Here is a 14,573-nt window from a genome sequence, read left to right as displayed (position 1 = left end):
TCTACATTTTAGAATGAGCATAAAGTCATGTTCAGAAAGAAAACAAATGTAAGAAATGTGATTGTTTCTGCTGTCGCAACTGAGTCTCATATACAAATTCATTCTGATCCAAGGTCAATGATAAATCGCTGACTGATGCTCATGTATGCGAGCATGTGAGGAAGGGCGGATTAGCAATTAATGTGAGCGAGCGGGATTTCGTGATCGCATTTTCACTTTCGTTTCATTTTGTGCTGTGAATGTGAAGGAGCGGGATTTCACGATCGCATTTTCACTTTCGTTTCGTTCTGTGCTGATCATTCATCATGGCTTCTGCAGTGAGTACTAAGAAGAAAAAACGGCAAGCTCTCAGCATAGAAACTAAGATGGATATTCTCAGAGATGTAGTAGAAAGACGTCTGAAGAAAATCGAAGTCGCTCGAAAATATGAAATACCACCCAGTACGCTCTCAACTATCTTGCTTAATCGCAAGCAGATCACGAAGCAATATGAAACATCAAATACGGAGCCGTCGCGTAAACGACTGAGGGGGGCTGAGTTAGAAGATGTGGAGAAGGCTGTCTTCCGTTGGTTTAGCGACATGAGGGCCAAGAACCTGCCCGTCAGTGGACCGCTGATGAGAGAGAAAGCAGACTATCTTGCAAAAAAGTTGGGCCATGACAAGTTTCAAGCAAGTTCCGGGTGGCTGTCCCGCTTCAAAGAACGTCATGGAATTCAGCAGTTGCGTGTTTGTGGGGAGAGTGCGGGTGTTGACGAGAACGTGGTCGATACTTGGAAGAAGGAAAGCCTCCCAGCCATCATAGCGCAGTACAGTCCGAGAGATATCTTCAATGCCGACGAGACAGGGTTGTTTTATCGGCTAACTCCAGATAAGTCACTCGCTTTCTCTGGACAGGAATGCCATGGGATAAAGCAAAATAAAGAACGAGTGACGGTGATGGTCTGCGCAAACATGGACGGTAGTGAGAAGATCAAACCCTTGGTAATTGGAAAATCGAAGCAACCACGGTCACTGAAGCATGTCCGAACACTTCCGCTTGACTACCGAGCTAACAGGAAGGCGTAGATGACCACTGAAGAGTTCGTTTCCTGGGTGAAGCGTCTTGACGCAAAATTCGCAGCAGAGAACCGCCAGGTTCTTGTTTTTGTGGACAATTGCTCTGCCCATCCTAGTGTGAATGGACTGAAATCAATCCAACTGCAGTTCTTCCCACCGAACACGACATCGAAGCTCCAACCGATGGACCAAGGAGTGATCATGAGTTTTAAGACTTACTATCGAAAGCGCCTGGTCAAACATCTTCTCAAAAGCTACGAAGCAGGAGAAGTACCCTCTCCCGTGAGCATCAAGGACGCCATCGACATGACATACGCAGCATGGGAAGAGGTGACGGCAAGCTGCATCTCGAATTGTTTCCAGAAGGCTGGATTTGAAGTCCATGAGAACGCCAATCCTGACACACCAAGCCCCTCAGGTCGCCCAGATAACATTTGGGAGCGACTGAGACAAAACCCAGATCCGCAGAATGATGGCGACGATGTGACAGGATCTGCACGCGAAGAAGCCGATGATCTCTGGAAAAGGCTTCGGCATCACATGACGATCAGCAGATCGATTTCCTTCAACGATTTCGCAGCAGCAGACAACGAAATCAGTGGAGTGTATGCTCCCACTGATGAGGAACTTGTGAGGGAAATACAGAAGCAACGGGGAGGCGAATTTGTTGAGGAAGAGGATGACGACGATCTGGATGTCGACATGCCACCAGCACCACCGTCTGTCACGGAGGTGCTTGGACATCTGGAGCGAGTCAAAGACTTCCTGTACAGTCGTGAGGAGGCTCAAAATCAGCATTTCCATGCTCTGTCTACGCTTAACGAACTTGCGAAAAGATGTCATGAAAGGAGTCTTGTGCAGCAAAAAATCACACGTTTGTTCAAGGCATGAAGAACTAAACTGAACTCATGTCCGTTGGTGTGCCATTTGATTAGAAACGAATTATGCTAGTCCGTCAAATTTCGTAGAAAGAAGCAAAACAGGTCTCTTATCTGTGATTGCAGAATATCTCACATAATCACACAAAATCAATATACTGATTAAAACTGCCCGTAACTTCCATTAGCTATCCAGAATTTACGCATGTTACAACATATATCATGTTGTGAATAAGAGTTTAGTGATGAAGCAAAGAAAAAGATAAGTGTGCTTTGAGCAATACTAGAGAGTGAAGGAATATGAAAGTACAAGAAAGTAGAGGTAACGATGTGGAAAAGAATACATAAGTGCAGAACAATTATGTACAGAAGAAAAAAGAAATCCGAGGAAAAATAGGAAAGCAAGAAAAAAAGAAAAGAAAAAGAATCTTCTGATTCTTCGCCTATTTTTTTTTTTTTACCTGCTTCCATTTATTTTTGGTTATGTTCGTCATCTCCCCCATAACTCCCGTCAAAGCCAGCTTAGAAAATCAGATTGGTCACATTCTTTTCAGCCTAATTTTTTTTTTGAGACTCTAACAGTCGTTTTGTGCTCCGATATCCTGGGTGTTACTTTATCCTGGTGTTTTTGTTGGTTCGTTTGTTTGTTTGTTTTAAACCAATATTTTCGTCATTTCCTTATTTTTATGACTGCTATTTATTTGTACATTTTTTTGATGGTGTATCACTGACAATAAAGCCCATAACACTATTTGATGTTTGAACCAACACGCGTCTCCATTCAGCATGTCTTCTTTCCCTCTTGCTTCGCAGTCTCAGCTTCAAGTCATTCCAACCAATCACAGCAAAATATTACAGAGGTCTAACCTTGGGCCTAACAATCAAGGCTTTACTGCCACATAATGCTTCCATTTCAAGAGTCTCTCCTAGCTTTCCGCCTTACACATTCCAATCAATCACAGCAAAGCATCATTGGCACACTTCCACTCACTGTTCGGTTTCGTATTTTACGTAGCGTCTTTCTTTTCGCGCCCTGTTGCACTTCATAATGAACCAATCATTTCATATATTCAAGACACACCTCTGCTTCAGTGCACTTGTACATGTACACAGCCTCGTCTTTTCCCCTCTTTCCGCTCTTTCCGGGTTCACATAAGTACACACTGGATGCTATACATGCCTTACACACTCTACAGTACTGCGCTGCATGTTATATTGTGAATGGGAACGGACATGGTATGCACTCTTTCTTGGAAACGTTGCGCGGAGCAACGCGAATTTTACAGTGTATTTGAAACACACAGAGCAGGAAGCAGGTTCGTCCGTGCGGAGACGCTTTGTAAATGCTTGTTCGGCAACGAAATTGCGTACGTGATCCGCATTTCGTTATAACGAAGCATATTTCCTTTGTTTTTCTTTATCAATGGTGCTCGGAAATTACTTCGTTATAACGGAAATTTCGTTATAACCGTGTTCGTTGTAACCGAATTTTGTGCCATAGACTTTAGTGGCAATAATTTTGGGACCTGAAGTTTCATTTCGTTATAACGAAATTTCGTTATAACCGTGTTCGTTATAACGGGATTGCACTGTATAGCAATCAAGTTAGAATGAAACGATATGTGACATCAAGATTAAAGTCTGGGGGATTGCAACGTATTAGCTGAATGGTCATCACTGTCTGGTTTTCTTATAACCAAGCTGCATGAAAGTTACACGCAAGTCATACGAAGAGATTTACAATGTGACATCGAAATACAATGTACTGACAATCCAAATTTTGGAAAAGGTACATTAATCATGATAACACCACGTCTCATCACTGAAGCTTTTGAGATGGTTCGATTTTTTGGGATGGTAACAGTAAAAATTACTGATAAACAACCAAAATAACAGAAACTAGCAATGTCGCTATGGCGACTGATGCCTCCGCCATAATGCATGATTCTCCCAATAGGCGGATAGTACAATGTCTGCACAATGTGTGATCCATGACAGTTTCACATAACTGGCAAAATATTGAAATGACAGGTTTGTCAGAAATGTCTTGAACTGCGTTTGCTTTAATTTTCTAAGAGTGCAGGTACCCTTTTTATAAGTTTATGCATTGAGTAATTTCCAAGGTATGAAGAAAGCGTGTAATGACGGTACAAAATTGATTTTTTTTTTTTTTTTTGGGGGGGGGGGGCGAGGGGAGGCATTGAAACCTGGCCTTTGACCCTTAACTAAGTTTCGGTAAGTGCTTGAGAACCCGTCTAGCACCATTTCATTTTTGCTTGCAATATATCGAAAGAGTCCACTAAGAAACTTACTTGGCTGACGCGGTTTGCCGGAATGATGAGTCGATTTGGAGTATTTTGAGAAAAATAATAATAGTAGGAAAACCGACTTTTATTCCAGAAGGCTCCAGACTAACTCGGTCTCGGGAAAAATTCGACCCTACTTCAGACAATTCGCACGCAGTTCGTGATCGCCACATTCTACTGGCCACTGCATAATACCAAATGAGGCCTAACTGAATGGGCAGGAAAGTGCGTGCTAACGTAATCCTGTACAAAACAAATCAAAAATAACAGCGCGCAGTCCTCAGTTGCTGAGACGCGCGGTCTTTGGAGTTTTTGTTGTTGTTTATCAAGCGCCTTTGATTGTTTTAGAGGTGCTTGATAGGCGCACACTAATTTTGCATGCGCGCGTTGTAACAACTCGGACCATTACTGCGAGTAGCCCTTTGACCTTTGACCTTCTGGCTGGAAATTTCCAAGAGAATCGAAATGCATGATCTGCCACGGCCACAGTACTTCAATGTGGAGATATAAACTGTGTAATCATGAGTTTTGCAGGCTTAACTGGACAGAAGCCTCGTACATTGGATGCCACCACTGGCAAGTTTAATAGACATGTCTTGGCACGTGAAGTATAGAAGAGGTAACATTACAGCAACCTTAACAGCCCCATTCTCAACTGCAACGAAAATTCAATTAGAATTAAGTTCACCTGGGCAGATTGTCATTTGTGTGTGTGTGTGTGTGTGTGTGTGTGTTGAAAGACCAGCTGACAATGTGTTCCATTTGTCCCTCATATTTATCTAAATACAGTCAAATTTCCATTACATGTATTTGGAAGTCATACACAACAAACAGACATATTAAGATGAAAGTTAAATCAAACAATACTTATTTCCCAAATTGATGTATTCTGAAAAGAAAATGTACAGACAGATAAAGATAATGGAGATACAGCAGGCCTTTTATTAACTACTTCACATAATTTCTTCAGGAAAGAAAAGCAGTTCACATTTTCAAACATGTTGCTAAAACTTGTTTTGTTGAAATAAAGATCATTTTAAAGCATGTTTGACTGTTCTCATTACCAATGTTTCGTTATGCTTTCCAACTGTGACATATCTATAGGATGTCCAACTTAAGTCCTACCATCACAATTCTCCCTTACCGTTGTCCCACTTTACCCACGGGTGGGGTCAATTTCTCCCCCAAAGTAAGTTGTTTTTTTCTTTTCATTAACAGCAGAAAATTGAAAACAGTGCCATCCCCAACTTACGGCTCCTTATGTAACCTACTATATCAACCTTCATGCAAGCCCGAAAGGAAATGTAATCATTCTCTTCTATAAAAAGATATCAGAAGAAAATTGGGGAACTTGAAATAATGTCCCACTTCTCCCCGCTCTCCCCTACAGATTTCCCTGCACACTTTGCACTGCTCTCTTACATTAAGTGCTAAGGATCATGCAAAGACATGTGCCGGTTGAGGGAACCTTTCTGTGTGAAGCACCTTGAACAAACTTTACATCGGTGGGCTTCTCCCCTGTGTGTACCCTTATATGGACCCTCATATGGTGCTCTAATACAGATTTCCCACAGACTTTGCACTGCTCTCTTAATACATTAACATGCTTAGGATCATGCAAAGACATACATGTGCCGTATGAGGGAACCTTTCTGTGTGAAGCACCTTGAACAAACTTTACATCGGAATGGTTTCTCCCCTGTGTGCACCCTATGGTCACGCATAATGTGCTTTAATATAAATTTCTCACACACTGTGCACTGCTGTCTTAGAAATGAGCGCTTGTGTTTCTTGAATTGGGGCTTGCTTTGGTGTTTGTATATTTCATCCTTTTGACACATCAAGAGAGGTTGCCCTAACTGTCTCACTTAACAAATTTGGGTTAGGTGTATCACATGTGTGCATGTGACCGAGCGAAGACATGTGCTGTTTGAGGGAACTTTTCTGTATGAAGCACCTTGAACAAACTTTACATTGGAATGGCTTCTCCCCCGTGTGCACCCTCATATGGACCCTCATATAGTCCTTTGATACAGATTTCCCACAGACTTTGCACTGCTCTTTTATATAAACATGCTTAGGATCATGCAAAGACATGTGCCGTGTGAGGGAACCTTGCTGTGTGAAGCACCTTGAACAAACTTTACATCGGAATGGCTTCTCGCCCTTATGCACCCCCATATGGCGCCTCATATGGTCCTTTGATACAAATTTCAGACAGACTTTGCACTGCTCTCTTACATTATGCTTAGGATCATGCAAAGACATGTGCTGTTTGAGGGAACTTTTCTTTATGAAGTACCTTGAACAAACTTTACATTGGAATGGCTTCTCCCCCGTGTGCACCCTCATATGGACCCTCATATAGTCCTTTGATACAATTTTCCCACAGACTTTGCACTGCTCTCTTATATAAGCATGCTTAGGATCATGCAAAGACATGTGCCGTTTGAGGGAATTTTTCTGTGTGAAGCAGATTGAACAAACTTTACATTGGAATGGCTTCTCCCCTGTGTGCACTCTCATGTGTAGTTTGAGGGACCAACTCCTTGCAAAGCACCTTGAACAAACTTTACATCGGAGTGGCTTCTCGCCCTTATGCACCCCCATATGGAGCCTCATATGGTCCTTTGATACAAATTTCCCACAGACTTTGTATTGCTCTCTTACATTATGCTTAGAATCATGCAAAGACATGTGCCGGTTGAGGGAACCTTGCTGTGTGAAGCACCTTGAACAAACTTTGCATTGGAATGGCTTCTCCCCTGTGTGCACCCTCATGTGGTCACGCATATTGTGCTTTAATACAGATTTCCTGCACACTTTGCACTGCTCTCTGGCATAAAAATGCTTTTTAGGATCATGCAAACACATGTGCCGTGTGAGGGTACTTTTCTGTGTGAAACACCTTTCTCGTTTAAGACCAAGTGCTGGGAAAACCAGCCCCTCCTTATCCTCTGCTGGTACATCTTGCCGTGCCGATGCTGATGGGGCTGTATTAGTCTTCTCACTGTCCACTGATTGTGTGTCATTTATCACCCCTGCAATTGCCAGGCACTTTGCATTACTTGCAACACGTGCAGAGTTGCAATGTTGGTCAGATCCTTCTTCATAAAAGCCTCTCTGGATTTCATTTTGTTTCAGAGTGCTTGTCTGCGGCACAGAATCCTCATCACCATTCAGAACAGGGTTCTTTGTTTCACCTGTTGAAATAAAGAAATGACATGAAACTACATACTTGTATTGCATTATCAAGCAACGATGGTCCCTACCTATTGATATACATGTAATCAGTGTTATTACAGTAATGATTTTCATCTCTATAGAGAAAAAAAAAATTCAAATTACAAGAATGAGTAGCATGATCTGACATACAGTGCACTTCCGTTACAACGAACACGGTTATAACGAAATTTCAAAGTCTTTTCCGAGTGCCACTGACAAAGAAAAACAAAAGAAATGTGCTCCGTTATAACAAAATGCAAATTGCTTTCGAAAATACATAGCAGAAAAAGCATTTACAGTGTCTCTACATGGGCGAATGCTTCACATCACTGTGTGTTCGCTCCTTGTGTCACGCACAGTTTCTGAGGGGAACTTGCATTAAATATTGTAATACAATAATCCCATCCCATTTCACATAGCTTTATAGTGAATGATGAGTATTCAGCAAACAGATGCGTGGTTTCCTTGTTTTTCGTTATATATTGTCTTTGTTCGGTTATAACGAAATTTCGTTATAACGAAAGAAAACTGCCGGTCCCGAGCATTTCGTTACAACGGGAGTGCACTGTATCATCAGGAAAAGGCAGTAGAAGAACCAAATACAATGTATTGTGTGCATCAACATTTGAGCAGGATTGTGTGGAAAACCTTGTACTTTGTGACCCTGCACTACAAAACCAACAAAAAGTTGTCAGACATAAATCAGTTGAGGGCCAATTCTGAAAGAAGGCAAGTCAAAGATAACTCACACGTTATATAGGCCTATGGGACATTTCAGAGGCCTTTGTGGCCTGAAATATAGTGTAAACGGCCTCTGATTATACTAGACTTCATCATGGCGATTGTTATCTCGGAGAAGTATAATCATGTAAAAAAAGGAGAAAAATTATAAAAATGCCCTTGACATGCATATTTTAGAAAAGAAAGTTTCTGTCGTAAAACATGAGACCAAAAAAAGTTTTTGAAACATTTTTTTTTTTTTTACCCTGAAAAGTCTCTAAAAGTATTTTATTCTTGCAACTTCTATCTCAGTATTATAAAGGTCACAACACCCACTACTATCAGAGGTACAAGTTTTGAGTCCAATGCCACGAGGCAAACAGCTCCAATAACATACACTAGATATGTATTCTAAATAAAGTGTATCTTTGGTCAAAAAATTATTTTGGATATGTGAAAGAGACACATTTCAGTAATCCATTGCACCATCTTTCAGAGAAAATGGGTCATTAATTAGTGAAATACTGTAATGAATCTCAAAGTTTCCAAACACACTGTGTCTGGAAGATTCAGGAACCGCTGTGGTTCTGTAACCCACTGCAAACAATAGGGTTTGCAGTAGTCTTGCCTCCCAGACCCATTGTGTTTAGAAACTTTGAGATGCATTATTTCACTTATTAATGACCCCTTTTCTCTGAAAGATGGTGCAATGGACTACTGAAATATGTCTCTTTCACATATCAAAAATAATTTTTTGGGCAAAGATACACTTTAAACGGGATGACTAGTAAGTGATCAGAGGGAATCAGTGGGAATGCTGGGGGATGACCATTCCAATCCTTGTGGGATTCATAAAAAGAGTACACTATATGATGTATTTATTGTTGTGTGAAATTTGCTTCAGATTGGTCTCATATTCAAGCAATGTGCAGTTTCATTTCATTTCATTTTATTTCAACACGGTAATAAAAAGGAAACTTGCTCAGCCATCGGCTGTTATTCTGCAAGTCCGTGCATGTATACAATATAACAGAACGAAACATAGATTCAGTAACAGCGTATAGCAACGATTGAAATAAGAACAAAAAAACCAAAAAAAATCACGAAGAAAACGAAAAGTATGTCTACACATAACAGCATATGAATAAAAAAATACAGTCATTGACAAGAGATTGTTTCCAAGTAAGCATGACTGTTGTGTACAGTGTCAGGTCGTTAACGATTGCCCCGACACTGTACAGTCATGCTAACTTGGAATCATGAGATCTTGTACGGGACAGAGTAGGTACCCATGCTGTGTACCGTATCGTATCCCAAGTACAACCAATGTAACTTTTAGGTCCATCTTCATAGACATGCGGATTGAGTGAATGCAGCAAGAGAATCGATCATATAGTGGCAGTTTGAGGAAAATCAAGCAATCTGTTCAGAAATTATGAATTTTTTAATTTTCTGCTCAGTCACTGCTGGTTGAAAAGACTACTGCAGCTTGTGATGTCACATGTGTATAACGATAATAAAGAAAAAATACAGACAATTTTACATATTTTCAGGTTTTTTTTTAATAATACAAGAACAATCGACTTGCCTCTGCCAGAAGGTAGGGGGGAATGATATTACATATGATTCAGCATGCCCTTCTTCATTGTGGATAAGCATATGTTTCTTGAGTCTATGAGGTGTTCCACATGACTTCCGGCAAATGTGGCAGACGGAGGTTTTTGAAAACTGCTCTGGCACACCATTCTGTACTTCATCTTTTCTAGGAGCATGTGCATAATCATGTTTGAGAACTTGGCTCTTCCTGTGGGTTTCCAGATTCCAGCCATGTGGAAAGCACCTGGAACTGCACTCACACTTCAACACATTTCTCTGGGCAAGGGTTTCTTGTATATGCAGTTTATTGTGCTTGTTAAGATTCCAGTCGTTGATGCACATTTCACACCTGTAAATGGATTGCCCAAAATGTAGTTGTACTTCTTCAGGATGCACTATTCTCGCATGTTTGTTAAGGCCCAACTTTGTCCAGAAGTCTTTTGAACACGACTTGCATTGCCATATTTTTCGCTCCTCATGTAGTTGCATGTGTCTTGCAAGCTCACTTCAGCCTTCAGCTCATGTGAGCTAACAAAAAGTTGCATCCCTTGATTTTAAGTCAGGACTCAATAAATCTCTTTTAATACAATCTTTTTGTTTCATATCTCGGCCATTTCAAAACTGATTTTCATCAAATAAACTTTTAATACCCCTTAGAATTGCATGCTTTATGACATCTCATAGAGTGGTTTCTGAATATCTCCCAAAACATGAAAAGCTAAATCCTCACATCGACCCTTCAATGCCACAGGGCACATGGGGACATTTTCGCGTGTTGTTAAATTCGCGATCCAACTGTGATTCATGAAATTCGCAAAAGTAACAGCTCATACAGTATATTTCTTTCTTTTTATTTTTGCAAATACACAAAGTCACAAAGTTTCATTTTCAAGCATGCAACTAGGCCTTTAATTCAATGCATTGTGGATTAACTTAGACCCGGGCCCGTTTACATTGAGTGAAAAGTCCGGGCTCGGCCGTTCCTTGCCGTACCAAAATTGACCGAGCATTTGGCCAAGCTCCACAGGTAGTCTTGGCCGTGGCCGAGCAGCGGCAGAGCCCAGCCTCTTCTCACTGTAAAACAAACTGTGCTTAATGTGGTACCAAATTCAGTCTGGCTTCCAGACCCTCTGTCCATACTATTTCGCTATTCAAGGATATCAATGCTCTCAACATCGAAAACTAGTATAGTTTAAGGTGGTTTTGTCCTGCAGAGGAATTTGCCTTCTGCAAAGGCGATGACACTGCCGCGGGGCGCTGATTTTGTCGCCGTGGAGTCCAGTTGGCAAAGGGTCTGGAAACCAGTCTATACCACATTATGACCAGCATCCTCTCAATAAATAGTGTTTGTTTGAACCTGGACGATTGTCTCAGTGCCATCTAATCTACTGGTCCAACAAAGACTGTTAAACCATCAGCTTGGTAAGTTGCAAGTTGCTACCTTTGGACCAGAACAACTTCATCATCAAATGCCATTTTTATGGTTTGAGAATAATGCATGTTGGTTACATTCCTATCACCATCATTACCTGGTGGGGTAGGGCTCTCTTGGGTGTGTCTGGATCCATGTCTTGTTAGGTGCTGTCTGAAGTCTTCACTGCTTGTGAATGCTTCTCCACACTCCTCACACAGAGGTAGCTTGTAAGTCCTGACCATGATTTCTCTTTCCTTCTCCAGTTTTGGAATAGAGGAAGTTGAACATGGGTTGGCGTCATACTCTCCTGGAACCGAGCATTAAAAGACACACATACATTGTATAGAATTAAAAGGTACTGGCATCATTCATGAAGATGTTCATCATTAAGTCCATTCATTTCAGTAAAATGGAAGACTCTTTTGGGGAGTGACAAGGTGAACTGTCCCTGGCAATAAATGCTTCACTTACTATCAATTATACACTGTACTACAACTTTAAATTCGAGTATCTTGAATTAGAAGCTACTGACACCATTCATGAAGATTAAAAGTACATATGCAGATCACAAAGCCTATAAATTTTAGTATTGGAATGAATGAATGCATTGTGGATGAACTTAGGGCTTGTTTTCTTATATTATAATTCTTCCCATTGAAAAAAGAAATGTAGGCTTTCATCTTCACCAAAAAAAGGTCTCCAGCTCAAGGTGATAAGGGAAACAAGAGACCCAGGGGTCACGCGCTCACCTGAGTACCACAAGTTCACATTCCATGCATTCTTGCAGACTCCTACCTGAGAACAATTGGAAACTTGTGGTGGGGGTAGCTTTGGGAATGGGGGCATGGTGTCCATTAATACATAATTATTCCATCACACTGGTAAAGATACCTACCACGTACACTGTACTTTATAGAATGTTGGATTATGCAGCTCAGGGAAAAAAGACTTAAAGCCCTATCACTTTTTATTAGAACTAGAGAAAAAGATTGCAATGTATTTAATATCCATTAATAGGAGGTTTGGACCCCCTGGGGCCCCCAAGGAAAGTATGGTGCCCATTCAAACGCTTTGAGATCTTATCCCTGTGGGAATGCTACCTGACAAGTTTGGTGAAAATCCTTCTCGTTGTTTTGAGCAAGAAGATGACAATTAAGGCCCGCATTTGAAACCCCCACCCCCATCCCATCCCACTTCCTTGGGTCCCAAGGGGGTGGGGGGCACCCCTGATTCTCCTATGACAAACTTGAAACAATGGTCATCTATATACTGACTCATTGTATTAAAGGACAAGTTCACCTTCATACAGTGTAGACATGTGGGTTGAGTGAATGCAGCAATATTAGTAGAACACATCAATCAGAGCTTGAGGAAAATCTGACAATCCGTTCAAAAGTTATGAATTTTTAAAGTTTCTGCTCAGTCATGGCTGGATGAGAAGACTACTATAGCTTGTGATGTCACATGAGTACAATGGTATAAAGAAAGTATAAAGAAAATTCACCTTATTTTCACTTTTCTCGCATAACAAAAGAACACTCGACTTCTCTCTTTCAGAAGGCAAGGGGAATAATATTATCCTTAACATACATCAGTAACAAGTCCAAGAAATGTGCACTTTATTCAAAAAGTAAAATTTTGTGAAATTCTCTTTCTATTTTCATTATATCGTTGTACGCATGTGACATAGCACACTGTAGTAGTCTTCTCATCCAGCAGTAATTGCGCAGATACTTAAAAAATTCATAACTTTTGAACGGATTGTCAGATTTTCCTCAAACTTTCACTGATGTGTTCTGCTAAAATTGTGGCATTCACTCAATCCACATGTACATGAAAGTGTACTTGTCCTTTAACTTAGCTCAATCACTTCCAGTTCTCGAGAAAATCTGTACAGATTCCTAATACAGGAGGGGGGGGGGGGGGGGGGGAGAGACCCCTGGGGATCCCAAGGTGGGGTATGGTGCCCATTTGATGGAATTGAAATTCTATCCCCCTAATTTTGTAGGCATGCTACCTGCCACGTTTGGTGAAAATTAGTGATATGGTTTTCAAGAAAAAGATGAAAATTTACAATTTCGGTCCAAATTTAGGCCCCCTGGGGCCCCCCAGGTGGGGCATGGTGCCCATTTGATGGGAATTAGATTCTTTCCCCCTAGGGATGCTACCTGCCTACTTTGGTAAAAATTCCTAATGGCATTTTCAAGAAAAAGATGAAAATGTACAATTTGGGCCCCATTAGGACCCCTCCCCAGCCCCCTCCCCTGGGTCCCAAAGGGGGCACCCCTGATTCCGCCATGAACAAACTTGAAACTACAGGCAGCAATGTACTAATTTATAGTATTAACTTAGCTCTATCACTTCTGGTTCTAGAGAAGAAGATTTTTTAAGATTCCTTAAGTTTGGGGGTTGGGCCCCTCAAGGGGCCCCCCAGGTGGGGTATGGTGCCCACTTGAACAAATTGAGATCTTATCCCCCTGGGGATGCTACCTGCCAAGTTTGGTGAAAATCGGTTGAGGGGTTGTCAAGAAGAAGATGAAAATGTAAGAGTTTACGCACGACGCACGACGGACGACGGACGAAGAGCGATCACAATAGCTCACTTGAGCCTTCGGCTCATAACCGGGGGGCCAAAAGCTAAAAACAGAGGTCGAGTTGCACTCTCTCTACAAACTAAGTAGACCATGCTTATTTTCAAGTTTTTATTGTAACAAACAACATTCCACTGGTCTACCTCAAAAAATTTGTTGCGAAAGCCTCCAAATCCAAGATGGCGTCCAAGATGGCCGCCATATTTACTGAATTTGTTATTTAAATGATAGAATTCGATAGAAACATCAGATTTCAACAAATGTGATGTCATATGAAAGAGAATAAAATTTTTTACAAGTTGATACCATTTTTGTGGGTTATTGTGATAAATGGATTGAGATTTTAAGGAAAAAACACTCATTTTTTGATATTTTTCTGAAAAAAGGAAAATCATGAAAATGCTTGATTCAGCATAAATCAGAGAAAGACTGAAGGAATATCTTGAAACGTTTCAAGAATTTTGTTTGACATATAATTAATATTTGGAGAAAATAAGGGGTCCGTACCATTTTTGGTTCAGGAGTTATAATGTCTCAAACTTGAAAACTCACTATGTAAAAATGGCTACTTTAGTTGTGACCAACACCTTGTTGTTCGTAAAAAAGTCTGCGCGCGCTAAGACTACTACACGCACCACTGGCACTGGCGCTCGCAGCAGTGCCAGTGGTGCGTGTAGTAGTCTTGACAAATGCAGACTTTTTCTTTGACAGACAAGGGTTTGTGCCTGCAAACTAACTTTTCATACCAAGTGGTAGCTCAGGTGATACTGATCGCTATTATTTCA

At 41.0% G+C, this 14,573-nt stretch overlaps 1 protein-coding gene and 1 pseudogene across 1 annotated transcript; one reads left to right on the top strand and one right to left on the bottom strand.

The window, feature by feature from the left end:
- Positions 1-305: 305 nt before the first annotated feature.
- LOC139740098 (tigger transposable element-derived protein 6-like) lies at positions 306-1,949 on the top strand (annotated as a pseudogene).
- Positions 1,950-5,383: 3,434 nt separating this feature from the next.
- Positions 5,384-7,510, bottom strand: LOC139740882 (zinc finger Y-chromosomal protein 1-like). Its single transcript, XM_071651470.1, has one exon. It carries the CDS (start codon positions 7,489-7,491, stop codon positions 6,067-6,069), a length of 1,425 nt encoding a protein of 474 aa, XP_071507571.1. The 5' UTR covers positions 7,492-7,510; the 3' UTR covers positions 5,384-6,066.
- Positions 7,511-14,573: the final 7,063 nt, after the last annotated feature.

Source organism: Diadema antillarum, unplaced genomic scaffold, assembly GCF_040938485.1.
Source record: "Diadema antillarum isolate AM-2024a unplaced genomic scaffold, OU_Dant_1.0 scf00000030, whole genome shotgun sequence".
NCBI lineage: Eukaryota > Metazoa > Echinodermata > Echinoidea > Diadematoida > Diadematidae > Diadema > Diadema antillarum.
Note: the sequence above shows the minus strand (reverse complement) of the source record. Positions and strands in the feature narration are given on the sequence as shown.

Coding starts and splice junctions, on each gene's coding strand:
- LOC139740882 (XM_071651470.1), bottom strand. CDS start 7,491: ATGCAATACAAGTATGTAGTTTCATGTCATTTCTTTATTTCAACAGGT.